The 27,991-nt window shown below is 36.3% G+C and overlaps 2 protein-coding genes across 2 annotated transcripts in view; both read left to right on the top strand.

Moving 5' to 3' along the window:
• Window positions 1-1,275, top strand: part of ALS2 (alsin Rho guanine nucleotide exchange factor ALS2) — a 39,198-nt gene extending 37,923 nt beyond the window's left edge. The window contains exon 34 of the mRNA XM_019617005.2: window positions 10-1,275. Within this exon, the coding sequence (XP_019472550.1) occupies window positions 10-48 (39 nt within the window). The 3' untranslated portion in view covers window positions 49-1,275. The remainder of the gene's footprint in view (window positions 1-9) is intronic.
• Window positions 1,276-1,380: 105 nt separating this feature from the next.
• MPP4 (membrane palmitoylated protein 4) lies at window positions 1,381-26,045 on the top strand. Its single transcript, XM_010713470.3, has 21 exons — window positions 1,381-6,263; window positions 7,319-7,440; window positions 8,342-8,419; window positions 9,072-9,152; window positions 9,677-9,808; window positions 10,464-10,545; window positions 11,086-11,171; window positions 12,154-12,225; window positions 12,680-12,876; window positions 13,938-14,002; window positions 14,726-14,743; window positions 15,712-15,750; window positions 16,998-17,018; window positions 18,073-18,087; window positions 19,561-19,602; window positions 20,418-20,588; window positions 21,412-21,492; window positions 22,409-22,502; window positions 23,286-23,394; window positions 24,508-24,642; window positions 25,595-26,045. The coding sequence occupies exons 1-21, from the start codon at window positions 6,203-6,205 to the stop codon at window positions 25,784-25,786; spliced, it is 1,893 nt and encodes a 630-aa protein (XP_010711772.1). The 5' UTR covers window positions 1,381-6,202; the 3' UTR covers window positions 25,787-26,045.
• The last annotated feature ends 1,946 nt before the right edge of the window (window positions 26,046-27,991 follow it).

Genomic DNA, 27,991 nt, shown 5'->3' with positions numbered 1-27,991 from the left:
TTAATTTAGGCATGCTACTACCAGATTCAACATGAAAAGCTTACGTAGACCACCATTTACGACGTGTCTGGGATTATCTACTGAGTGAAACTTCAGTGATACCACTTTATTTCCTGACATGACACTTAAAATTAAGGATACTCTGATATTTCAGTTCTGTTGTTACCGATGAAAACGTTTCAATTTTAATATCGGAAAACTGCAGCCAGAGATTATCTGTGAAGTGCTGATGAAGAGCAGAACTTGATTTGTTGAGTATTTGCCAAGAGGAAATAATTTCCTATTCTAACAGATCACTTATTCATTTTAAATTAAAAATACTACAAAAAGGCATGGCATCTACGTAGAGTACATGTAAAAGTCTGGATCGCATGGCTTCTAAAGCAGTAGGTTTCTTTTTTTATTCCTGGGTTGTCAACAGAGGTGTTTAAACAGGATGAGTTGCACCATAGAACCATTCAGTCTTCCTGAATTAATCTATTAGATTTGTTTATTTAATAGAAATGTTAGTATTTATAATGGATATCCTATAGTGTGTTTTGGCTGTATAAGTTCTGAGGCATCTTCGTAAAAGAGAGTTACTGAATGCAGTATTAATGTGCTATTTTAGAACTAATCACACTATTATGGACTTGCCTGTTTACCAGAATTATGTACAGGCATTCACCATGCTTTCTGTTTATGAAATGATTACAATGGCACTGACCAATTCAAACTCTGGCACTGAATTAATTATTAAATCTGAAAAGTGTTAAGTTTCATTAACCAGGGGTCTAAGGACAAACTTTCTTTAGAAGCCCATGTGATAAGACAATGGAATCATGCTATTGAGCAACCTACACTGAATTAGGTTTGAGACTTCTGCTTGTTAACTTATTTGGTCACTTACATATCAGGATGAAAAAAAAAAAAAGACCACCTTGGTGCATTTTTGAACATTTAGAGAACAAATAATTTCCCTGGGGGATTTGTGTGTGTTCTTCTGTGGTTTATGGTTAACTTAATTTATATGAATAACACTAATGGATAATTTGGGTATTGTAGGAGCTGTTCTTCACTGTGGCTGGCACAAATAATGAGGAGGGGGGAACTGATAATAGAATGTTATAACGGTTTGAGATATGTCAAACTACCATAGATAATGCTAATAATATTTTTGAAATAGTAATCATGGCTTGTGTATTGGCACTTAAATGGAAAGAAACCCAATGTCGAAATACTGTTTTGAACAGTGACTGTAATGTAGCAATTTTCATAATAAAGTGAAAAAAGATTGGTCTTTATGAAATTATTTTTAGCATTGTCAGCTAAAAGGGAGAGAGTCATTCTGGCAGGGCAGTACTTAAAAGTATTGTTATACTTGTTCTCCTTGCAACCAAGAATAGAGATAGACCTCTTCATGTTCATGAACAAATTCTTTTTATCTCAATCCTCTGTGTAAATTATACTGAATGATATGATAGATGAACAAAAACATGTTTAGGAGATAAGCTATCAAATGTTTGGGGTTTTTTTGGGGAAAAAAGAAAGTGCGACTAAGAGTGGAGAGTGTACTGAAGTATAACACACCAGCTCTAATGCTTTATCTTTTGTGCTGAGTATCTTTCTATGCAGTCATCTTTTAGAACTTGATATACAAAAATGTTTAAATGAAAACTGCAGGAGTAGGACTTATTCTTGAATAGGAGTTACAGTGAACAACGAGGTAAACTAATTTTCATCTGCAAACTTGTTATTTATTTAGCTTTTTGTAGGAGTGCGAATGATTAGAAGCACTTTTTTCTTGTAACTGTTCAGCATCAGTGATCCTCATCTTTAGGTGTTTCAGAAGAACAAACGATTTCAATCATAAGCTTTGACATGTGAAGAACCCTTTTCTGTATGTCTTTAATTCCATATTGCTTCTCTGCCTTAAGCTGAGAATGCACCTGCAGATGGAAATGTTTTTCCATTCTCTTCCTACCATTGAAAAAGATGATGTAGCTATAAATATGTAACAACTTCAAATGTTTAACTTCATTTACTGTGAATGAAACAAACTTGGGAATTAAAAAAAAATCTGCCTTTTCTATCTATATACAAAATATTGTAAAAATAGTAATGATATCACTTGTGAATTTAGTTTGCTGATTATTAGAAGCCTGGGCTGGATTTTTTTTGCCTTTCTGACAAAGCTAACTGATAGCTTAGTTATTGGCTGAAGTGAATCCTCGGATTAAATGCATTTCTGACACAGATTCCAGTTTACAGCCTACGTGGGTTGTGATGCATGGGGAAAGTAATACACAGCAGCTTTGATTTTGTATTTCTGTAGCTAACCAAGGAACGAGTTAACCTGCAGGACTTCCGTCTCTATTAAATCATGGTAATTAATTTATTTTCCTCATCTTTTTATTTTTCAGAAGTTGAAAGCTGGATGTTTCTTGTGTTGCAGTGGAACTCCTATAAGGAGCAATGGAAGATTGAGGCTACAGTATAACACATTGTAATTTGTAGGCATGGTAACTGAAGACAGACCTGAAAAACTGGGTGTCCTATTAAGTGGGAAAGTTGCTGAGAATGAGAAACTACTTAAGTGAGAGACAAAGTATGCTTTTTATGCAAGAAAAGGGTTAAGGGGATTTGTTCTCCCTGGTAATGAGTAGTTCTAAGGTTAGGTTTCTGCGGATTAGAAAGGAGGGGATGTCCATAGATTAGCTAGGGCAATGAGGATACTTGCTTTGCTAACATCCAACAAATATTCTCTCTTCAGAAATTCTCCAAGAGCTGAACATGGTGTATTCTGCACTATTTGCAGGTAAGAAATTATGTACTGTACTGAAACCATTATGCTACACAGATGCATTTCCCCCATGCAGTTGTAAAATTAATGTCTTTTCATAGTTAAGGCAAAGCTAATTAAACCTGTGGTAGGTGTTTAGTTCCCACAAGCTAAATACTAGAGATGTGTATGAATGGGGAGTAGGAACTAAAAAGATAATTTTTCCTCATTCCTAATCTTCACAGAGTAGTCTGACTTGAATGCCAGGTGCTGTATACGTTGACCCTTTTTGCTGAAAATAAATAGACTTCACAACCATCCCTGTTGTAATAATAGTCTAGGAAACTACCTTGTGTGTAGTGAGAGAGATTGTAGAAGATGGATGTGAATGGAAAATTCTGTCTTTGAACTCACTAACCTTGTAGTGTTTAAGTTGATTTAGTGATCAGTGTGCTCATCTTGTCAGTTTTGTTTTCAGTCCAGGTGGTTGGCAATAAACAGCTGGAAATAAAACTGCCTGCTTCACATGACTATGGTTTGCTGCGCTCAAGTATTCTTCTTTGAATGTGCTGCTCTTCTAGGAGGTGATGCTTTAGTGGTATTACCGCCATGTAAACAAGACAATAGCCCCATCAGTATAGCTATGTGCTTTTCTTTTAGAAGAAAGGAGGATGAATTGTATCATCAGATATATCTAGTTACAGAGAGTCATAACATACTTTTTTAATCAGCAATTTTACATATGCAAGTGTGATTATCCAAATACTGTAGAATGGCTTACTGAATGAATGTTCTTTTAAAAAAACAAACAAAAAAAAAACCCAACACCTGTGCCACCTCGGACTTGCAGTAGTTATTCTTTTGTATATATGGTTTTAAACAAAGTCTCAGCCTTTGCTTAAAATATATATTTGTTCTGCTTATGTTTCAGATGGCTTTTTAAATTCAAGCACTTCTTGCTTTGAAGTTCTTTTTACACTCACTTGAGAGTGACCTATGTCAGTGGAAGGACTAATTACGTTTTTAGTTCAGGACAAAAAAGTTCTGCATGGGCATATCATTAGAAGAAGCTTATTCTTTGTTATTTGCCTTTGCAATTTATTGACTTTTGGTGGCTTACTTAAGACAAAAGCTCAAGGATATTCTCTGCCCTCAAGCTAGTTCACGATCTTCAGTATTCCAAACAATTCTGACAAATTTAAATAGAGTGGTTTTCCTTTTTAAAAATGCTCAGTAACCTTGTCAAGGAGACCCCAAGTATTACCTTTATAGTGTGTGTATATGTCTCAGGAAAGGAAGGTGCAGTGTTTTTAATAAGTTTTCCCCTTAAGCAAGCAATTTGGTAACTGGTAAGCTTGCAATCTTCTCTTTGATGCTGAAAAGGTGGATCAGAGCAATGAAGCTATTTGTGTTTCTATATTAATGCTCAGTGAAAACCAGGGTACGATGTCCTGAATGTAGTTTGCAGTGTATGAATTCCTCTTTGCTTGTCTAAACCATCCCACAGTAAAGATTTCTGGCCTACTCCTAATGTCTTCAGTAATTAAGAAACAGGTATTCATGGCTAGATTTATATGGCCTGCTTACTTGATCTGCCTAATGATGGATTTAAGAAAGCTTAACAAAGGAGAAGGAAAACCCTTAAAGGAACAGAACTCAAGAATATTGAGGGATAAAAATAATAATTGTGGCTCAACCCAGTTCCCAGTGAGCATGTGGTAGGAGGATTCAGTGTTACATAAATTGTTACATAGATAAAATATGGAAAAATAGTTTTTCCTTAGTGGAAAAACAGTTATGTAGTATAATGCAACAATTAAATGGAAATGTTGCATTGGATAATGGAGGAAGATCAAACTGTATATTTGCTGGTCTTTGAAAGGAGAAATCATAATTGTAAAAGTGGTCTTTGGGTTAGAATTCCTACAAGACACATAACTGAGCATCTTGTGGAGGTGGCTTGTAATGAATAACCAATACTCAGCAATAAAATGTTTGAATCAGAATTTCCTAACTTCTGTTTTTTTTCCCTCCTTTCATTTCCACTGCCTTCTGAAAAAGGTTCTGTGATTTAACAGGAGAGAGGAAAAATGGTCTAAAAATAAGTATTAAAATGTGCAGTAGAAGTGACAGTAATGCCTTCTGCTTTCATAAGCAGATCAAGGTAATACCTGCTTTTGCCTTTGTGTTCTGTCCACAGAACAATTTAGAGGAAAATGGCTGCATTTTTGCTTTATTAATCTAGGAGATGAGCTACCATATATTTAACAGAATTTGATGAGGCATTCTCTGTGTATACAGTGTCATAGTGGTGTTCACTACTGGCTGATGTGCTCAGATATTTGATGTTGCAGACTTTTTAACTTGTTAACTTTTTAGGTTGCATGACCTGTTCAAATACATAGTTCTTCAAGAGTAGTCTTACAATAACAGCAGTCATGACAGTGTCTTCATATTTGTATCAAACGTGAGTTGGAATTGGCTTAACGGAGATGTGTAGTAATTCAGCATCTTTGTTACATCTCTCATACGTGGGTTTTCGATACTTTGGTGTAGAAATACGCTAAGTTATTTCACAACTCTAGGGAAATATCACAAGTGAGCACAGGACCGCGTAAGTGAGAGAAAATAGTGTGTTACCTGAGGAATTTCCATGCTTGTTGCAACTTTTAAGTGAAGAATTCTGAGCATTCTCTAAGGCAATCCCCTACTGCATTGTTTCTTGCTAGAAATAGATTGGAAATCTTCCTCCACTTCTAGTCTAAGTTATCACTTAGTGCAATCAGCTGTAAATGCCTGAGTCAGATGAGGTAAGGTGTGGGATTTTTTGTTTGTTTAATTCACTTTGAGGGAATACAGAAGAAAATATGAAATCCTTTCAAAGATGTTGCATTTAATTTAAACAGGGATCCTTTCTTTGCAAAATCATGCCCTCAATTGTTTCAATTTTAATAATGTCAGTAACAACAAGAATAAATATAATTTATTTTTTTGAATATGATTATTTTCCAGGCTATGTAAAACGTATTTGTTTTATGTAAAACAAGCTTTTAATATCCTGGGGAAAATAACATTGTGGTAGCACACTTAAAGCTGGGGAACAGAAGTTATACAACCAGATTGTTATTTTAGACAGCTTAATAAAGCAAGCTAATGACAATTCCGTGAAGAAATAAAATGATATTTTGCAGTTGAGGTTTATCTCTGCGTTTTGGGTGTTGCTTGGTAACTGATATTACATTTGTGGCTCATGTCTTCAATTTATGCTTGCAACCTGTTGTTGCATGTATAAAAAATGATTGTCATTACTTCTTTTTGTTGTTCTAATTTGGTATCAATTTAATATACTTGATTTTTCAGTATGAAAATACTCTTTTCCCTAGTTCAACATCTGTCTTTGTGAAAACCTACATGGTGTGAATGCTGTAGTCAGAAACATAGATGGAATCTCCTGGAATGAAAGAAAAAATGGAGGTGCCAGCAGTCTGTGGTCAAGATAATGGTACTTGTAACTCTTGCATTTCTCTTTCTAAGGAAACTGGCAAAAAGTTTTGTTCCATGCACGTGTGACTCAGACTTGTGAGAAAGGCTAATTACATCTAGAAGTTTTATTACTTAATAATAGGAATGACTTTTGGTCCCTAATATTGGTAGGTAATTTATAGGGTTTCAGAAGAGAATTTCTGCCAATTTTTTCTGGCTTAAAGTCAAGGATTTCTTTAGCTGTATGAAAAGATTCTAATTTGTAATAGGGCTTTTTTTCTTCTGACGTAAATGATTCTCTTTAAAAAACTTATGCTTCTATGCAGAGTATATTATTTGAGTTTACTTTGTGTAGGGATTGCATTCTTGGAGATACTTAGTGCAAGTTCTCTCAGAAGAAAGGCAACGAATGATGAGGAAGAGATCTCAAAAAGCCATGTTCTCTTGGGTGGTAGGAAGTTCTTGCAGCAGATAATCCTTTAAAGTTAGCTGTGTTTTGAAAGATAGATTTCCCTGTGGGGCTTACAGTCATGGTTCACAGAACTCATAGATCATTATTCTTATAAGTGTTTAGACGTCTGCTTTCCTGAAACAGATGGTTTCTTTGGTAATGAGGTACATTTCCAGACTTCCCTATTGGGATATTCAATAATTCTGCCTGATGGTTGAGGTAAGAGTCCCATTTGGAGAAGCTTAGTGAGGAAGTACCTGTATAAATTATTGTATAAAGAAAATAGCTGATTGAAACTGAAGTTGATCGTATATAAGTGTTGTCATCATTACAGTGAGTTGGTATAGGAAATAGGGACCAGGTAACTGTCAGTGACTATAAAAAATTTTGTTCAGGAGAGAAGTAAGAGCTGGTTTCTGTGTTCAGTTAGCTGTGGTAACTGGACAATGCAGCTGGTTATACAGTCCATGCAAGTAAAAAACAAGTAAAGCAGACAGAGGAAATCAGTGCATATTTCTTGCAAGTATAAAGATGTTGCTTTCAAGGAATGGGTCACTGATTAGTTTTGGTTGATCTTCTATTTGTGCTGAAATGTGTTGCACTTTTCTGTTTCTTGGACTCAGGTTTATCTCATGTTCTGACTCTAGTGCTACAAGAACTGAGTTTGCTCTGTAAAAGAGATGTCAATGGTGTTGGCATGTTATATGACCTGCTCAGATCTCGCTGGCTGCAAGCACTTTTAAAGGTAAAATAATATTCAACTGTGAAAACGGATGTGTCCAGATGATAGCTACTTTATTTTTCCATGTAAAGACAGTAAAAAATAATTTACACTAAGTGCTCCTAGTCCTTATATTAGAACTAACATCAGCAGTCCAGTTGAACAAAATTACTTTAGCTTTATGGGAAAAAAAAAATATTTTTTTGTTATGAGATAAGCTCTTATACTTGATGCATCCATACTAAGGTTAGGGGTGTAGAGGCACAAGTTGAATATGGCATTGCTCAGCTGTCTTTTTCCACTCTTCAGTGTCTGTTTGGCTATGTATCTTGCTTGGCATGGATACTGATTAAATAATACTTCTTGGTTTTTATGTTCTGATATGCAGCTGGATGCTGTGTGTTGTTATAGAACAGAGTTTTGGTTGGTACTTCCGTCTGAATCAACGATATCTCTTTATAAAACAATTTTTGTACAAATTTTGTTTTTCTTTTGTGAGGATTCTAAAAATCTTTACAATTCACATAAGAAAAAAAAATCCAGAATGCCCTTAAGGACATTTTAAATACGGCTACTTGGTATTAAATTTGTTTTGTTAACCAGGCCTTCAACTAGGGTAAGGAAGCAAGCCACAAGTCAAAATTGACACTGTCTTGCTACTGTCCTGTGTAATCAGCTTTCCTTGTTGGAAAACTAAAAACCAAAGCATAACTGGCTAGCTGAATGGCCATATGGAAAAACAATTACTTATAGACTGAATTCTAGATGCATTAAAGATTGAGATTACAAGCTCTCTGGCTCTAGTTGAAATGACAAATTCCTAGAAATACAGTATTGTCTTTGGTATGTTGTGTATGTATCTATATAGTCAAGGAAACAGATGATGCTGTCATTGCATTGTCTTGTCTATCGTGGCATGCAATAGATTTATGAATGCCTCCAAAACTACCTCGAAAAAAGACCAGTTCCTGTCATGCTGCAGGCACATGCGTTGAATTGTGAGGTAAGACCATCTATTTCTTTACTTACTAATACCAAATTAGGTAACTTAGCTGCAGAAAACAATGTTCTCGTATTTGTTTTGTGTCTCAGGTCTGAGTATACTATATAAATGGAAGGATTCTTCACAGCTGATTACTTACTGTGTTAAGAGAGGGAAAGAAAACATATACAGCTTGTGACTGCACAAACTCTGGCTATATGGGATCATTAATTGTTTGCTTTAACCACTGACTGTGTGTGTATATATATATAAAATTTCCTATCTGACTGTAGTTCAGTGTTATGGATATTATAAAGCACCCTGACATGAGGTTTTTGAAAAGCTTTTTAGGTATTTTTTTCTAATAGCTCATTATTAAACACTAAGAATTAATGATTAAGTGGAGAAACTGACAGTAGTGATGATATTGGTTGAGGCATAGAAAAAAGTAATTTAGAGCACATGGCCTGAACCAAACTAAGTATTACACAGTCGCACAACATGCAGCCAGGCTTATCTTGGTCCAATATTAGAGCAAACAGTATAGTTATGCTCTTAGTCATATAACATGCAGGACTTAAAAGTTTTATAGTGTTGTGTTCCTCAACTTAATTCAGAACTTCCTTTTAATTAATTGGCCTTCAGAATCAGTCTCTGTGCTTACTCTTATCAGGTGGTAGAATTGCTGCATGAAGCCCCTCCATCTGGAGAGATCAAAGAGCTAAGACGATTGCTGAGGTCTCCTCACTTAAGGGTAAGTAGTGCTTAAGAAAATAGAAAATTTGTTCATAGCAGTGTCTGCAATGGGGATGGAAACAGATGACCAGCTGCTCACAGGAATCAGCAAAGAACTAGGAAGAGGCTTAGTTTACTAGTCATAGTTGAGAATCCATTTTGGGACTGTGTATCTGCAGTACCTGCACTGGGCTGTGTTTTATTAACAACTACTTCTTACAGATATTTCTTTAAAAGGTAAATTCTGAGCAGTTGATACAGACATGTAAAATCAGAGTTTATTTGATATTGTGTGTAAAGCCTGCATTCTTATCTTCCAAATAGAAATATTTCAACTTTTGTAAGATTTCCTTAGGAAACACAGAGAGGAACTGTTCTTAATTTTTTACAGTTGGAATTGCCAAATGGAAAGAAGAAACCTATGTCCACTTAAGAACTTAATCTCTGATTTCTGTTTCTTGACCAGTCACTGTTAAAAGTAAAAACTGTTTTGTTGTATGTTGTATGCTGATGGGTTGATTTCTTTGTTTTTGCTTGTAACAGGCCTTGCTATCTGCTCATGATACTGTGGCCCAGAAAGATTTTGAACCTACCCTTCCACCACTGCCAGACAACATACCTGAGAATGAGGAAGCCATGAGGATTGTCTGCTTAGTGAAAAACAACCAGCCTCTGGTTGGGGAGTTTACTGATACCTGACAAATCACTTCAGCTTATACAAGTGTTGGATAATGCATCATATGCATTTTGGTTTATTTCCAGGAATATCACACAGATTGTGTGTGTTCTTGAGGCTTTTACAGAATTGGAGGTTCGCAAGAATTATTAAGATTGGAGAGGGCTCTAAGGGATCATCTGGTCCAGCTCCGTACAGGGACAGCTAGAGAAGGTTGTTCATGGCGATGTCCAGTCAGGGTGTGAATATCTGGCAGATGCTTTTATCTCATGAAATTTAAAATGTAAATAGGACTGTTCCCTCAGTCAAAACAGTGAAGATAGAAAGGAGGATAGAATGAAAGGTTCATTTGTGCTTATAAGCTGAAAACTTATTAAATATTAATAAATATTGTAATCTGACTAATCATCTTGGGAGAAGATTTCTAGGAGTCAGGCATTGAGGTTAATTTAGTATTAGATGTTGGATGACTTAATACTATGTGAGAGCGCTGCTAGTGATACATTCTTTGTAGATCCATGCGGTGTTTAAAAAATATGTTTATCCTTTAATGCCTTTTTGTCATTGCAGAAGAGATCAAACCTGTAATTTGAAAGAAAATGTATAAGATCTTCAGTGATGAAACAGTGAAACAGTGTTTTTTCTGTTTGCCAGGGTGCCACTATTAAACGGCATGAGATAACGGGTGACATAACAGTTGCCCGTGTGATCCATGGTGGTCTAGCAGACAGAAGTGGTAGGTATAACTTGAAACAAGATAATAACAAAAATTCAAGGTGAAATAAGATATTTTTCAAGTAAGATAATAGCTTTACTTCTACAATTAGCCTTCCCTTGTGAACAAGCAGATGTGTACACCATACAGCACTCTATGCTGTGATGCATTGGAGTGAGTTTGATTCTGCTTTAATTTTTGTCTGAACATGGTATGTTTGAGAGTTGAGGTACAAATCCAGTTTTTCATTATTCAGATGTTAAAAGCAAAGTCACACAAATCTACTATGAGATTGATCATTAACAACCAAAACTGATGTATTATAAAGCTAGCAGCTCATTCTCTGATGGAGAGATAGAATTATAGATAACTTTGTGTAAGATAAAGGGCATTAAGGAATGGGTAGTAGTACTTTTCGGCAGTAGTCTATTAAACGCTTTGGTATTACTAGTTGCTAAGCAAAATTAAAAGACTTTCCTTGGAAACATGACTGCTTTGTCATCCTAGAATTATATGCCATTTGTGTTCTGCTGCTGCTTTCATCCTTGTTTTTTTCTGTAGGGTTGCTGTATGCTGGAGACAAATTAGTGGAAGTAAATGGAGTTTCCATTGATGGACTTGAGCCTGAGCAAGTTATTAATATTCTGGTACTGAATCTCTTTTAAATTTTATTTGGACTTTGAGGGTAACAGTGTATTGCTCCATTTCCCTACCTATGCTGCCTTCCACTCCCTAGAAAGTTTGTTTCATTGCTGTGGATGAAATTCACAGCCGCTTATAAAATCAAAGTCTTGTGCAAATTCAAGTCTGAAAATCCAACGTGGATATAACAGAATTAAATTTAACTTGTGACCTTTCCATCCCCAAATTCTGTGCGGGGGAAAAAAAAAGGTAAATTTATTAATTTAATCAAACTTCACTGATGCATAATTTCCTTGGAAAATCTTCCGCAAGAATGAAGTGGCAAAGTGCTATTCTAATAAAATTCCATCTTATGAAATGAACTAAAGCAGAGTGAAGTGAATAAACTTGAGTTACATGCCTTCACTTGCATGAAAGCGCATGAAAGTAATCGCTTGTCAAAATCTTTTGTAGAAATTTGTTGATCAGTTTTATTTACTGACCTTGCACACAGTCTTTCAGGTTTTACTGGCAGAGTATTAGTGCCAGTTAGGAATGGCATATTGTCATGCTATATGTGATCAATGTCAAGTCTTTTGATGCGTTATTTTCCTCAGCATACTATATTTCTAGATAATTTTTAGCTTAATTGAAATACTTAATTTTCAAATATTAAATATTTTCCTCCCCCTTTTACATCACTTGTCTAACCAAACTTGCCACTAATTTAAGTAAGATTTCAGTAGAAAAGTTAGGTTTGAATTCATGTTGAACTTGCATATATTTATAACAGAACATGGTTTTTCATTGAATTAAAAGTATTCAGTGAGATTTTGACATTTCCTTCTTGATTTTACTTTTGGAAAAAATATAATAGTCTTATTAACTCAGTCTAACTAATTCCATTTGTAATAACATAAAAGCCATGTTGTGTTAAGTCTGTGTGACAAAGTTTGGTAATTTGTATTGAATGCCAGTCATGTTTTATTCCTCTCTTTAATCATTTAGGCTCTTTCTCAAGGAACAATTATGTTCAAGTTGATTCCAGTTTCTGATCGTCCTGTTAGCAACCAAACGACAGTAAGAGTTGTTCTTTTTTCTATATTGCTACTGCAAAGAGTTGCCACAATAATGCCTGTCTAGTAGCGTGTTGCAAAGATGTGGTGTTGCTTCAAAGATTACTGCAATCCCTAAAATGTTACTTGCCATATTGGCTACCTCTCAGCTAACATGTATACGCTGTTGCTGAAGCAGTAAATAGAATAAGGTGAAATATAGTTGTGTCTCAGATAATGAAGACATTTTTAAAGCTATGTAGAGGTTAAAGCTCAATTCTTCGCATAATTTACAAGTCTCTCTTTGCTACTCTACTTTTTCTCCTCCTTAATGACTTGATAGGATTCAGAGCTTGATCTTGTTTTTAAAGTTCAACTTCATCATGAACAGACTTAACTAGCAGACATACTTGGCTTTGCGATTATAAAGGTTATGTAGTATCTTGGGTTTTTTTTTCCATTTACTTGTTTTTTACCAGCTGTATGTGCGAGCAATGGCAGATTACTGGCCATTACAAGATCCTGCCATACCATGTGCTGATGCAGGTTTGCCTTTTAAGAAAGGTGAAATACTCCAGATTGTGGACCAGAATGATGCTCTGTGGTGGCAGGCTAGGAAATTATCAGATCTTAGTGCCTGTGCTGGACTGATACCCTCAAACCATCTTCTTAAAAGGTAAAGTAATTTTTATGATTTCTAGTCCAGTCTTGTTACATAAACTTTCTCCATTCATAGCAGTAGGATTCAGTTACATCTGACAAGTGTCTTTCCTTTTACTGTTCTCAGGCTTATTTCTCTCCTTTCCCAGTGTGTGTGAGAAAATGCTTTTCAGAACACCTATGTAATCTGAAATTAAATTTTACGTTCATAGCAGTTATCTAATCTCTGTAGTAAAAGCCCTCTAGTAGTTGGAGTATAGAAGCTACAGTTTTAGTGAAAGTGAATAGCTCTGTTTGGAATCATAATTCATGGTGTTTAAATGTATGTATTGGAGGAGAGGGAGGGGGATACTAAAATGTAAGGTGTAAGGATATAGCTGTATCTAACAAACGCGTGTGGTTTTTTGTTTCTTTTTTATAAGATGTCTTATGAGCCATTACTGACTTTTCAGTTTTGGTGAAAACTTATTTCACCAAATAAATGGAAATGCTTCAGCAGAAGACAAGGATCTTTTGCCTGTTCTGTACATATATAACCCACAGTTTGTTTCTGAAAGCATAAACTGTAAAGAGAATTTAAGCTGCTATAGCACACTTCTTCAGTTTGATCGTCTAACCACGTGTCCCATTTGTGTTGCCTCCAGAAAATATAAGGCCAAGCAATCATAGATAAACTTTTATTTATACTCTGTATAAACCTACCTTTATAAACCTTTATAATAGAAGTCAAAATCATACTAGGTTGTGACTGAGGCTGGAAGCAAAAGATTTTCTTCTAATTCTACAGGTTTGTATACTAGAATGGCCAATGTGTTTGTCCTTCTACATTAACTCAAAATATTTTTATGCTGCTGATTTGGAAATTACATTTAAACATTACATTCTGATAGCATGTAGCTTTCCTTCAATATTCTGCATTGGACTAAAACATTGCTAATATTTCAATTTTTTGATGTTTTGCACTGGCTCAGTAGTGATTAATATTAAACATTCTGTGAATATGGCTGAAGCATCATTTCCTTTTGGACTTTCCACTTTTTTAATTAATTTAACTGTGCTATATTTCTTTCTATGCAGGAAGCAGCGAGAATTCTGGTGGACTCAGCCCTTTCAGCCCCACTTCTGTCTCAAGTCATCAATGTGTGAGTGAAAAGCTATTTGAATGGTAGAGCAGAAAGGAAAAGTCTTGTTGCTGCTTCCAGGAATACAGAAATTACAAGCTCATACAAATTCAGTTTAAGTTAAAGACATTATTTCTAGAGCCATGTTGTAACTTCAGCAGTGTTTTAAGTATTCTCTTGAAAATAATTACTTAGTGGTAGTTGTATTTGGAGGGCTGGTCGTGATTGCAGTCATCTCCAGTGTGCTTGATACCTGACTGAGAGAATCTGTGAATTCAGTTCCTTCTGTAATCTTAGTAAATTAGGAGCACTTTGTGCCCAGAGGGTCAGGTCTGAAGTGACAATGGTACTAGCCCCATGACTTTACAGGGGCATAGACAACAGTTCTGCACTGGAAGGTGATACAATACTTTTAGAATAGAATGGTGGAGTATTTATTCCTCAAGGTACAGTTAAGCTACATTACCCATGGGAGACCCAGAAACATCACCTTCCAGCTACGTAGCCTAACTTTCCATAAACTTGTAGTGATTCCTAGTCACGAGGAATGTTCATCCTGTTTTCTCTTTCCGTTTTTTCTATGGTTCTTTTTACTTGTGTAATACTCTTTCTTTTGTGATAACTTCTAGATTAAGTGCTTCATTGCATAGGATTCTTCTGATTCAAAATGATTTGTTTGTTAGAGCTCTCTTTTACCATAATTTTATTGCATTTTAACTGCTTCAATGGATATACTGTGGATAGTAAGCACTGTGGAAGAAGGTAGGAGATGGTGTCTGGACTATATTGTGTTTCTATACTTAGAATCACCATAGCACTTGGTTTATGTTTTGTGAACATTGCCAGAAATAAGGTAGTTTGAGTTCCTTTTCCATGTATTTGCTAAGTTCTTACATTTTGCATGCAAGTCTTTTGTTTGCTTGAAGTGATGGAAACTTAAATGATCCAAAAGTGTAAGTTTAACCTGTGCACTATCTGATGGGGAACTGAGAATTCGGATGGGGTGCTTAGAGGAGAGTAAGACAACTTTTTCCATCCTCTCTTCCATCTTCAGTAGATGATGTGAGCAACTCTGGGAGAGTACCTCTTGAAAGGATATCTTTGGGCAAATACTTAGGATGGAAGCAGGAGTTTATTGGGATTGAAACATGGTCAGCTGGAAAATAGTTCCTACTGGTCCTGTCTGTAGAACACAGAAGAGCAGAACACGCAAACCTGAGGTTGCCCAAATCCATGACATTGGATTTCAAGGACATAAATTGATGGGATCTGGGCATAAAGAGGAAGCTGAATCAATCTTTTATTTTTCTTTCTTGGTAAAATTAATATCAACCAAATAAAACCACTTCTGTGAGCAGAACATAATGGAAAGATGGACCTAAATGCGGTGAGAAAACAGTGAGTGGAACATTGCACTCTGTAATGGTAATATTTAATAAGTTTTCACAGGGTAAACAGAGCAATTACCATGTTAAACCTTTTGTTATTTCAAAAAGATAATTCAAGTTGGATGTGTTCAGAGCAGGAGCTAAAGAACAATATTCTGCTTACTAAAGATGGAGAACATCAGGAAGATGTGGTTGCAGTGCTTGAAATCCATAAATGTCTAAAGCTTCAGATTTCTTCTTTCAGTTGTCTGAGTTCAGTCTCATTATGTGTAAGGCTTTTTCCTTCCTCTGTTTTTTTTCCTGATTTGGATAATTTTTTTGTGTGTGTTGATCTGTCTGCAGAGGATGACATGCAAATTGATGAGAAGTGTGTGGAAACAGGTAACTGAATTGACTTCAGACTATTGTTTGCTTCAAGGTAATACCTAATCAAAGTAGATTTTATTTTCTGCTTAAAGATAATCATTCTCCAAGTGAACTTAACTGTAGAAAATTCTTGTTTTCATATTCTGGTAACATATGTCACTGTATGAAAATGAGTTGTCTGCAGTTCTAGTGAACAGTGCATGACTGCTTACAGTGAAATGTGCTGAAATGAGGGACCACCCCAAAAAAATCTGAATGAGAACTAACATCTTTGATTCAGGTTTTGAATTGTGTAACAACATCAGTTGTGCATATTTAATACCAGAGATTATTGTAATTTTTGAGAACCCACACAATTCATTGTGAAGAGACTGAGCTGATGTGAATACATTTTTAGGCAGTGAGCAACAATAGGGTTTCACAGGTAAATAGTATAAATGAAGAGTGTGAACTTGACACACTTCCTGAAGTGGCACAGCTCATTCTTCCTTCTACTGAGGTATTTAAGAAAGTTCTCAAGTGGGGATATGATCCTGTAAGTACCTGCTGCAGAACTTTTTGCAGTTTTCTGAAACAGCTGTTACTCTCCACATCTGGATTGCATGAAGCAGCATGAAAAACTGCTAGCACATTATTTGTATCATGTCAAATTTGTTAAACGGAAGTTTGAGAACCTGAGACCCTGCCCCCAAGCAATATTGCTTATAAAGGCATTGCAAAACTTAAATGCTTGTAGATGTATTGCCTTCAGGTGCCTGGTGCATCACAGGATTAGTGCATGCATGCAGAATGCCTTGAATATGATGACCAAAGTCCCCCCTAATCTCACATACTATGCTGCTGCATCCTTAGCCGGAAGCTCAGGTACTTGCCTAGGTTATTTTTGGCATCACGGGAGGGAGTTTGAAAGTTTCTTTGCCTCAAACACAAGTAGGTACTGTAGATTTGCTGTCACATCAAAAGGAAACAAAACAAAACAGTCTGCATGCAAAGAGTCTTCCAATTCCTATACCAATCCACTTTCTGCACGTATTGCTACTGGGGAGCAAATGTTTTCTAAGCAGATTTCCAGAAGAATGGCTATGTGGAGAGAGATTAAGCAGTTAATTCAGGCATGGTCTCAATGTAGGAGGAAGTGAAAAATACGTGTATGAAGCAGACTGATGGGAACTGGAAAATTCAGTTATAATTCCAAAATTCTATAAGGGGAAAATAATTTTTGTATTTATTTTAATAACTTTGCTATCTGGATTATTAAAAAGATGAAGAAACATTTGAGTCTGGTAAGTTCTTCTGACCTAACTCTGAATTCCTTGGTATTGTTTTGCTTTGAAAATGACTGTCCACAAAAAAGCAAGTGGCTTAAAAACAAGCAGTTGACAAAAATAAGAATACTGTTTTAGCTTTAAAAGCCATTCTCAGTCTATGGTGCCTATAGGAGCTGTTGATGTGTAAAGAGGAAAAATGTTCTATATTCTTGGTTGGTGTGCATAGTCAAGAATATATAGAAAGAATGTTTTTATAAAAATGAATGTGTTATGTATAAGTCAATCAGTGAGGGTGTTTCTTTGTTTTTGGTTTTGTTTTTTTAACCAAATCCTGAAATGAGGGACCACCCAAAAAACATCTGAATGAGATCCTTTTTTTTTTTTTTTTTTAACCGAAGCAAATCCTTTTAGGTAACCTATCTGTTGCATATTGAGAGTTCTGCAAAATGTTAAGTCTTCTGAAGTAAATGTATTTTCCACTAAAAGAAGTCTTCTATTAAATTTCTTTGAGGTGTTTGGCAGTGCTATGGAGAAAACGTCATTCTAGCTCCCTTTCCTGCAGCTCTTCTGCATTTGACTTGCTAGTAGGATCATCTTTTTATCATGGATCATTAATTTTCTTTCATCTCTCAGTCAGAGCCCAAATCTCTTAAGACAGATCTACATGGCTGGTTTTTGTTTTCAGGCTAGGACACGTGATAACTGCATTTGGGGTTTACTGTTGCAAATCCTACTCCTTACTCACCACTCAGTCTGCTCTCTGCTGTAGCTAAGCAGTTAGAGCAATAAGGAAGCAAATATTTCCTATCCAACGTCTTACTAAATAATTAGCTGGCTGTCTTTTATGATTTGTTTTGCAAGTACAATACTGAAATAGATACTGTAGATGAGATTCATTCTGAACATTCACGCTCCATGCTTCATTGGGTGTATTTTGGAGTTAGAGCCTGCAATACCTGTTTCCCAAATTTCCTAAATTCAGTGGGCCATGCTGGTTGGTTTTCTTCATTTTAGTTCTGAGAAAACAGTCTGTACTAATTGTTCTGTCTGTCTCTGTCTGAACTCTCAGAGGAGCTTAAAGAAGGTAACACTAACTTTTTTCTCTCTAACTCCTGTAAGCAGCTGTCTATTAGAATTTATCAGGATATACTGTATGATGAAAAACTATACTCCTGTTATAATATTTGATAGCTGATATGTTTGCACACTGTAAATTTCCATGCTGCACTCTGTAACATGGAAGGACAGGGTAGATAAAGCAGGTAGACACAAAAAGATTTGAATGACATCTCAACATAAATGAGGATAGAAAGGATATAAGCATAAATGTGCTGCGCAGTACTCTAAAATTTGCTGTAGTCAAGTAGTTCTGTGCCAAGTAGGGTTTTCTTCATAAACAAGAAGTTTTTAGTATGTATAAAAAGTTGGAATTAAACTGTCTTTTAAAGCTGTGATGAGTAGTGCAGAGTATGTAGGCCTAAAAAATATGCATCTAATCTTGTTTTGATATCTGCTTGCTTAAGAGAGAACTACCAGTCAATTGACAAGCTCTAAAATATTATACATTAAATGCAGTATTGGTTCCAGAACAAACAAATAATTTTCATTTGCAAAGCATCTAAAGATATGCCTATGTCTTCTGTATCTTATTCTTGGTTTAGCAAAGCCTTTGTAAGGGGAGTACACAACTTGAATAACTATACATGTGATTAGGTGAAAATTAGGAGCCCTTCTTGAAGAGAAATAAAATACTGATGTCACTAGGCTTTTTGTTGTTTTAAGTCACCTCAATAAAACAGTTGAGCTAGAGCATTAATCTATTGGGAAAGTGATATTTTGGAGCTTTGTAGAAGACATTTAATTAAAAAAAAAAGCATATAGAGATTTAGAAGACTTAGCAAAATGCTTACAATACTACAAGAAGCAGCATGAGAATGGGGACAAAATGAACTGGAGGAAACAGATTTTTCTGGAATATTGGAGTACAGATATATCTGATCAAAGATGATTTAAAAAAAAAGTGCCTGAGTGGTCTGACTAGATGTGCATTGCATATTCCAGGCATGCTGTTGGGCAGAAATTGACCTGCATGGTTATTCTAAATTTGTTATTTTTGTCTGTGAGCTACTGTGTTGTTGGTTGTTGTAATGTTGTAACTGAAGAATTCTTGTGAGCTAGGTTTCACCTGCAAAGCTTAAATTAGGTGGATTCTTTTTTTTTTGCACTTCAAGTATTTCAAAACATTGTCTGGTGTGTAGTTATCATAGAAACAGAACAAATAAAACACTGAGGTTTCAGATCTCGCTTAGAAAAAAACATGACTTTCCAAGCTTAATTCAACTAGTTTAAGCTTAATTTTCCAAGCTCTTACAGAAAACATGGTCATGTTTGAATATTTCATATTACTGTGTAGCATGCTTTTTAAACTAGATTAGTTATAATACTAGCTTGTGTTTTCTGCAACGCTGTTCTTACAGGATCAGAAATAATTGCTAGTAGTGCAGCTTTGAAACTTTCACTCTCCTTTTTTCTTCATGAGTATTTGTTCTTATTCTAGAAGAGGAAGAATTTGGTGAACTTGGTCAACGAGTCTTCATTGGTACGCAGTGGCTAAAGATAAGTAAGATGTTTAGGGCTTGATCTAGATTAAATTGTGTGGAGTTTAAAACAAATGCTCTGATCTTCGCTTCACCTAAAGAGTTACTGAACTGAATTTTGCTCACTTGTTTTCCAGACTTCAAGAAGCCATTTTCTTCATACTAGTACTTGCTCTCTCCATTTAAACCTCTGTTCTTGATAGATTTCTACTGAGACATGGCCACCTTTTAAATTGCCTTTGTTATATTTGTTATATTTCTCTTACTTCAGGATTATCTTTATTAGAACATTGTTCTGCTATCCGTCATGCATCAAGAATAATGATGAGGGCTTTCATTAGAGAAGTAAATGTAAAAATGAAGTTCTCAGAGTTGGATAGTAAAGTGAAGCAATAAGCGTATCCTTGATACTAAACCATAACAATCTCTATAAAATATTTGTATTCATTCTGTAGACTAAGCAGAAGTTCAATATTTGCTTTAGCAGAGTGGACCTTAAAAATAAAATCTGTTGACCTGTTCCTATTGATACTTTATATGATTATAAACTTCTGTTTGGACTAGTTTGGGGCAAATTGTTGTCTTTAATTATGGGCTAATTTTCAGGTAGCTTTTAATGAGACTTTTCCTCGTTCATCTAATGCTCAGAGGTTCTACCAAGCAAATATGCCAAGTATACTAGTGAAATTAATTATCTTTTACCTTGCTAAAAAAAATGCAGCAGATATTTAGCTTGGAAAGAGACACTCTAGGCTCCAGAGCTATCTGCATGCATTTTAGTTGTGATTTTTAGTGCCAATGCCTTTGTCCTTTACAGCTGGTTTCCGCAGAAGTATGCGCCTGTGTCGAAGGAAGTCCAGGGCCAACCAGCAGTCATGTTATGCTCGGTGCCCCAGCAGCTGCTGTAGCACTTTTGCAGCTCCATATGAGGAGGTGGTTAGGTACCAGCGGCACCCAGGAGATCGGAACAGACTAATTGTGCTAGTGGGTATGCTGTAATTAATTACTTTCTGATGAAACATTCACAGCTTGTAATGAAGGGGAGGAAATGGTCAGTTTGTGTCCGATCAGTGGAGATTTACTGCTGCTAATTGTGACAGGCAGTGGCTGAGAACAGCATAAGTAGCTCTGAAAGTAACATATCAAGAATGATTTCTTGTAACTTTTCTCCATTGTTGATTTTAAATTCTGATGTGTGTATCATCTTTACTTGAGACAATTTTCTAAAAAAGAAAAAAAACAACAAAAAGACAAAGTCTTGAGAAGAAACCATATTGTTGTGAATTCTGCTGTTTCTCAAGTTCTCTTCGTTCATTATGACTGAAAGAAGTCTGGTTTTCTGTAGTGTTCCATGTTCCTGAAGAAGCAGACTGAGTAAAAGCAGGTTAATTGTCCTTTCCAAGTTTGGAAGTTTGTTTAGTGTTTTGTTTTAAAATGATACTGCTGAGTTACTTACTAGGAGTGACCATATTGCTAGGAAGTGATTTGTACCCTCATCCATTGGGATACCTCAGTCACATCTAGTATATTTTTTCAGGAAGTTCGCAAGATAAAACTTATAGAGTGATTTCTTACTGCTAAATAATCCTTCAACACAAGTAGCAATCTGATTTCTATTCTGATGATAGGTCGTTGCCTATTACCTAAAAATACAAGTTTATCATGTTTACAATTCATTTGTGTATGCACAAAATGCTAGAAAATGGTTGGAAAAGAGGTCTTTTCCAACCTTAATGATTCTATGAAAATGTGAGGGGTGGGTGCAAAAAGTGCCTCTAAGTGTAATACTAGTTGTTTTTTCAACTATTCAGGTCCTGCAGGAGTGGGGGTGAATGAGCTAAGGCGAAGGCTTATTGCAAGCAACCCACGAGAGTTTCAAAGTGCTGTGCCTCGTATGTAATATTCTTCTTTCCCCCACTCCCTTCAAAAATGGTGATAAGGAAATGTCAAACACCTACCTCTTGCCTTTGTGTACTCATGCTCTTTATTATGTGACTTTTTTGTACTGCAAGCCGTAGTCACTTGCTTTTATAAAAGTTGGTTTAAAATACTATATTTCTGTTTTGGCAAATTGGCCAAAAGCACTTTTCAGTTACGCCTTTTGAAAGCTTAAAACTTTATGTAACAATAAATCTGTATGACTCTCTAATCTTTGCCATTTTCTTTTCATAGATAAAGAGTATTTCTTAGGCATATTTTAAGTTCATAGCATTTAAGTGATCAGGTATGAGAGTGGAGACAACTGAAGATGGTGCTTAATAGGCTTTCCTTATTAGTCTTCTGGTCTTGAATGAGACTAATACAGATTAATTTCTGACTTAATCATAGAAATTTTCTCTACCTTTGCTTATTGGGTTCTTGTGATTTGGATAACTAAAGAGGGAATGTATCAATCTGAAACTTGTTGAAAACTTAGGAATTCCATTATGTTTAAGATCCAAAATATGAGGAAAGTGCAAATGTGAAAGTGCTCGCAGAATGTTTCAGAGTGAACATAAATCAGCTTCACCTCAGAGGAGGAAAAGCAATTATGCAACTAGTTCCAAAGAAGTTTCTGATTGATTTAATCCAAACAACTGCACTTCTTCCATTCCAGGAAATATAGACAACTTAGCAATTTTTCAAGGATTTTCTGTTGGTCAGCCAGTAGAGTAGACAAGGCTTTTGCTCTGGACTCAAAAAATGAAGACAACTGATTTTAGTCCTACAAAAATATTTATTTGTATGTCTTCATGAAAGCTCTCTTATTTTCATCTATAACATTGCAAGAATTTACTTGCAGTTGATTTCTACTGTATCTATTTTCAGACACTACTCGAGTTCAGAAGAGTTATGAAATGAATGGTCGTGAATATCACTATGTATCGAAGGAAACTTTTGAAAATATGGTGTATAGCCACAGGTAAACTGGAACACTATCCAAGAGGTGATGGTTTTGTATTTAGGACTTAAGTCTGGGTTCCTCTCCTTACACTTTCTATGTAAGTTGGGTGTATATTTGGGTCAAATTACTTGAGTCCATTGTTTCAAAAACCATTTGTGCAATTGCAAATAAGCTCCTCTACAATTAATCTTGGCATTCTTCTCAAAGTGTGGTCTCTAGTCCTGAGCTTGTCTGGTGTGATGGGTAGATTAGGAATATAAGCCTTCTTAGGAACTGGTTTGGTTTTCAAAATTGAGTAGGTCAGGCCAGTCCCTAATCTGTATATCTGTTGTGGAACTTCTGTGGTGATGACATCTCCATGTAAGCACCTCAGCTATAAGGCCCAAGCTTTAAGAACTGTTCCTTTCTCTGCCTCAATAGACTCTCTGCTATAATAGACTTCACAGCTTAGCAGCAGAAGCTATACACCTTAAGTGTATACTCCTTAAGCTATACTCCAAAGTGCTTTGAGATCATCTCATCTGTGAAGTTATTAGTACTGAATATATAACTGACAAGCTTTTTGTTGGTAGAATCCAACCCCTGAACACATTATTTGTGATAGTAGAATAAGTAAAAAATAAGTAAAAAAAAAAAAAATAGCATTCATTATAGCTGTAGTAGTCCTTGAGTCGTGTTCATTATGTTTTATGATTTCTCGATCTTAACCACTGGATTAGTTTGGAAAATTTCACACTTAAATGAAACCTTTTTGAGACTGAAGCTCTTTTTTGTTTTCCTTCTTTCTCATCACTGTTACAGAATGCTGGAATATGGGGAATACAGAGGATACATGTATGGTACCAGCATTGATGCAGTGAGAACAGTCCTCAATGAAGGGAAGATCTGTGTAATAGATTTGGAACCACATGTGAGTTGTAAAGGGGCAGGGTATCTACAACTGGTATCTTCTGGAAGGAAAAATAATTCTGTATACGATCATGAACTACTGGAACACTGTTAGATGCTTTGTCTTCTATTTCCTGATACAGTGTTTATTAATAGTAGATTTGTCTTTGCATGGGTCTTAAGGGAAAAAGTACTACTGCGACAAGTACATACAGATCAGTATCATTCTCTTGTTCATTTGTTTCCAAGTGAGCAGCTGCATTAGCAGGTGGAATGATGCAGAAAGGAGTTTTCATGCTTGCATACAGCAAGGACTCTTCTTTCATGTGGAAGCTGTGATTACAGTGAGCTAGACCAAGCCTTAGTTTTGCAGTGGTTTGTTTGTATTTTTTTTTTAAGTTACATACCTGTGGAGCACTACTCAAAATCCAAACTGCTGTAGGAGCAGATAAGGCTACACTTTGGTATTTGTTCTGTTTTGATCTGAAAACGTCCATAGGTTTACTCTGCTGCCCTTTTCCTGAACAAGAGGGAAGAAATTTAATCTCACTGCTTCAACATTATATGCCACCATGAGTTTCTAGAATGTGAGTTTATGGACAAGTTTTAGTAAGGGTATGATAATCATTCTTTAGTGGTCACTAGGAGGTAGGAGAATTGCTGTGTAGTTGCATACTTGTATTTTAAATGAGGTAGCTTGGCCAATTTTATGTGCTGCAATTTTTATCTTTATTTCTTTTCCAAAAATACTTCTCCAAAGGTAGCTCAATTAGTTTTTTTTTTTTTTTTTGTTTTTTGTGTGTGTGTGTGTGTGTGTGTGTGTGGTTGTTTGTTTATTTAAAACCAGAGTCCTCTTTAATGTTGTCAGTTTGTGAAAGGAGTGTCCAGATACTCACTGACATTGAAAGCATCTTCTAATAAGGTTGTCAAGCAGAATTAAGTGACTGGTATGCTATGCTTGCTTTAATAATGTCTGGTCCAGGGATTATCAGTGAGGTCATTTTAAAGTAGGTGTTTGTGGAAAAGATTACTGCTAGGTCTGGAGGTAATACTATATTGTAAGCAATTGGTTTTCTATTGAAATACAAGTGGGATGAATACACCTGAAATAGTTGTTTTTGCTCCTATTTTGCAGGGCATCCAAATAGCCCGGACTCATGAATTAAAGCCCTATATTATATTCATCAAGCCATCCAGCATAAGCTGCATGAGGCAAACGCGTAAAAATGCCAGAATCATTACAGATTATTATGTGAACATGAAATTCAAGGTGAGATGTGGGAATGGAAGAGACACGACTTGCTACACTGGCGTTGTGTGTTTAGAACATAATGCATTCTACTGTGCTACTTGATTACATCTTTACAAGTTTGTGTCCTGAGGTTCAGATCTAAATCCTTTTTTCATTTTATTTTGTTTTTTCCCCTCTAAATTTGCTTTGAAGTAGGAGGGTTGTGATTTGTGCATAAAGAATTGAAGCATTCAGTCAAATGTCCTTATACAAAGAGACTATTTGGGATACTTCAATTTTAACTAACTGCCTTGTGACAAGGTTTGAACCAACACAAACATTTACTATTTGCACTGAAATGTATGGATCAAATGTGCTTCCTTCAGTGATGTAACAAAGTATTTTTCATGCAGTTTTAAGTGTGTAATGTACTGTACTGTGTATAAATGCTGTATAATGTATTACTCACAGTATTGCTATCTGTTCCATAGTGACTTTTATAGATAGAACACAAATTCCTGCTTGTAGGAAACACACAGCTTGCATTTGCAATGTGTGTAGTGTATTTTTCACCACTGTTTCCATGCAAATCATAATCAAGCTTAGCATCTTAAAGTTCTAGAGACCTCAGTGCATAACTACATATGGAAATAAATCATAATTGCTATGACACAAAGAAACATGAAAATGGAGAAGGTAAATTAAAATGCAGAGTAAGAATGTGTGCAAGAGAGCAAGTACTGAGACTCAAGGTACTCCCGTGAGAAGCATATGGCAATCAGCTGTTTCAGAAGCCTGGAACTGATTGTAGCCAACATTTTTCAGTTATACAACATTATACAGTTATAGCAACTGTAAATTGAAATAGTGTACAATGACAGTGTCTTGTCTATTCACTTCTTGTTTTCATAGCGCAGAGTGTTCTTCAAATGCCGTGCAGATTATTTCTCCGTACAGTACTAGAGCTTTAGAGATTTGTTGTGTCTCACAGGAAGAAGATCTACAGGAGATGGAGGATTCTGCTAAGAAAATGGAAGCTCAGTTTGGTCAGTTCTTTGATCAAGTGATTGTGAATGACAACTTACAAGAAGCATCCGCTCAGCTGTTGTCTGCAGTTCATCATGCACAAGACGAGCCCCAGTGGGTCCCTGCAATATGGATATGCTCAGATACTCAGACATAATTCAGAGTGGCAGGCAACTCCATGAAGATTACAGATTGTTTTACTTCAAGAATAATCCTCATGTCAGGATTGTGAGAATTTATCTTCGTATGCAAGGGATTTGGAAGAGGATTAGGAAAGAAGCTGCTATAGGAGATATTATCATAGTATGTTCTGTGTAGCTGTTCAGCTTTTATGCTACAATTGCACCTTTTTTGTACAAAAAGAAAACACTGTGAGCAATCCACTACAAGAATAAATAAAAATCTATTTTGTTGCATGTATAATTTACTCATGGGTGTCCAACCTTTTGGCTTGCTTGGGCCACACTGAGTGAAGAGGAATTGTCTTCAGCCACATATGCAGAGGCTGCCCTGTAAGTAATGACTCCTATTTTACTTTCACGGAAACTACAGCAGATAAAAAGAGCACAACAACATTATTTAATTGTGTTCTGTAGCTGAGAATTTGCTCTGTTTTTTTTACTGTGATCACCACCATTAACTATGCATTTTGTCACCGATGAACAAGAGCCTTCATGTTGTGCTCATCAAAACCTGCACCAGCAGAGGTGACCCACTGTGTTTGCATCCTGTTTGGTCTCCCTTAACGTTCAGTAAGTGTCAATGAATGGGTGCCACTTTTTTCACATGGATGAATTCAGTGACACGCTTTTGCTTCAGATGCCAATTTGTTAGACTGCCCCTCTGCTGCCATCTGTCACATGGCAACAAAATGGAATGGTATATTGGTGGGAAAGTTCACCTCCACTCCATATCACCAACATCTGCTTCTGACATTGCAGGCCAACATAATAAAATAAGGGGTGTTACTTTCAGAGCAGCCTTCATAAAATATGCAATACAGCTACTGTGTAAAGAGCAACAAAAACATCAAACTAGTGGGGTATGTGACCTTGTTTTTGTGAAACTTAACGCATTGGCCTGGTTTGATGGCAGTGGTTGCAATTCTCAGAGAGGTCTCAGTGTTTATTTTGGTTTTAGGTAAAATTTTACACATACTTCATCCTTGACAACCATTCACAAATGTATGTCCTGCCAAAAAGAGATGATGTGAATAAGGTGTGATTGTGAAGTGAGGGATATTTTTCTCTTGCAAAAGAGGGCTTATAAAAGTCTGGTAAAGAGATATGACCAAACTTTTCTTTGAAGTGAATGCTTGATTGCAAGTTTTGAAAATTCGCAGGTTATTCATTTATGTCGACTGAAAATGCAGTCGTAAATATACTTTTTTTTTTTTTTGCAACCTTGAAATCTATTCTCAAATTTCTGTATCAAAGTGGACAGCATGGCTGCATGTTTTTTGTGCTTTATTGATCTGTGTACAGTTAATGTATCAAAATGTACACAGTTATTTGCCATAACTTGAGTTAGCACTGTGCTGCACCCTCTGTGTGTCTCACACCAGCCCAGACAGTGCTCATCATGCACTGACATGCGGTGGTTGTGAGCAGTGGGTGTATGCCTGAGGCCACTCGGTGGGGCAGAGCTGCTGCCATGATCTAGCAGGGCTTGGCTTTTGCTCTGTCAACTCAAGTGAATGAAAACTGATTAAACATGGATTTATTAAAGAGGAAAATCAAATCCAAAGCCCCTTTTTCTGTTGGTTTGAGGCAAGGCAGCATGTTCTCTTCATCAGAGAGTACGGTGATTATGGCTAATAAGTTCCTCTCTTCATCTCACGTTACAGGTGTATTGGATGCTGAGGAAACAGCTTATGCTGTCAGCCCAGCTCCCCTGGAGAAAATCAACTGGTGAAAGCTGTGCTGCCTAGAAGAAGTTATTCATGTAGTAAGCCTGCTCGTGTAGCCAGCGCCGTGCCAGCTTCTTGTGAAGTCAGAGCCGGTGTCCTTGGTGAGAAACACGCTGGAAAGCAGAGCCTACCGTGGTCCTGGAATGGGGTGAGTACGAGCAGTGGGAGATGGACTGGTGCACGGGCTGGTACTGTGCCCCTCACAGAAGTGGGACGTAAATTGAAAGGCAGCTGCCAGAAAAGCACAGCATCGGGTGTTCATTCCCTTTGTGGTTTAATTTTCTTCCCGTTTAGAGCTTATCACTTCATTTGCGATTAGTGTCAGTGATAAGACGAAGGAAGCCGGAATCCTAGTTTGGAAAAGGCCTTGCTCCCCCTCCCGCCCAGCGGTCCGAGAATCCGTGCGGGCAGCTGCGCTCTGCGGCCGGCCGTGCAGACGAGAATCTCCCATAG

The sequence above is a fragment of the Meleagris gallopavo genome, chromosome 7 (genome assembly GCF_000146605.3).
Source record: "Meleagris gallopavo isolate NT-WF06-2002-E0010 breed Aviagen turkey brand Nicholas breeding stock chromosome 7, Turkey_5.1, whole genome shotgun sequence".
Taxonomy (NCBI): domain Eukaryota; kingdom Metazoa; phylum Chordata; class Aves; order Galliformes; family Phasianidae; genus Meleagris; species Meleagris gallopavo.
The sequence above is the reverse complement of the archived record's forward strand: the minus strand, read 5'-3'. Positions and strand labels throughout refer to the sequence as shown.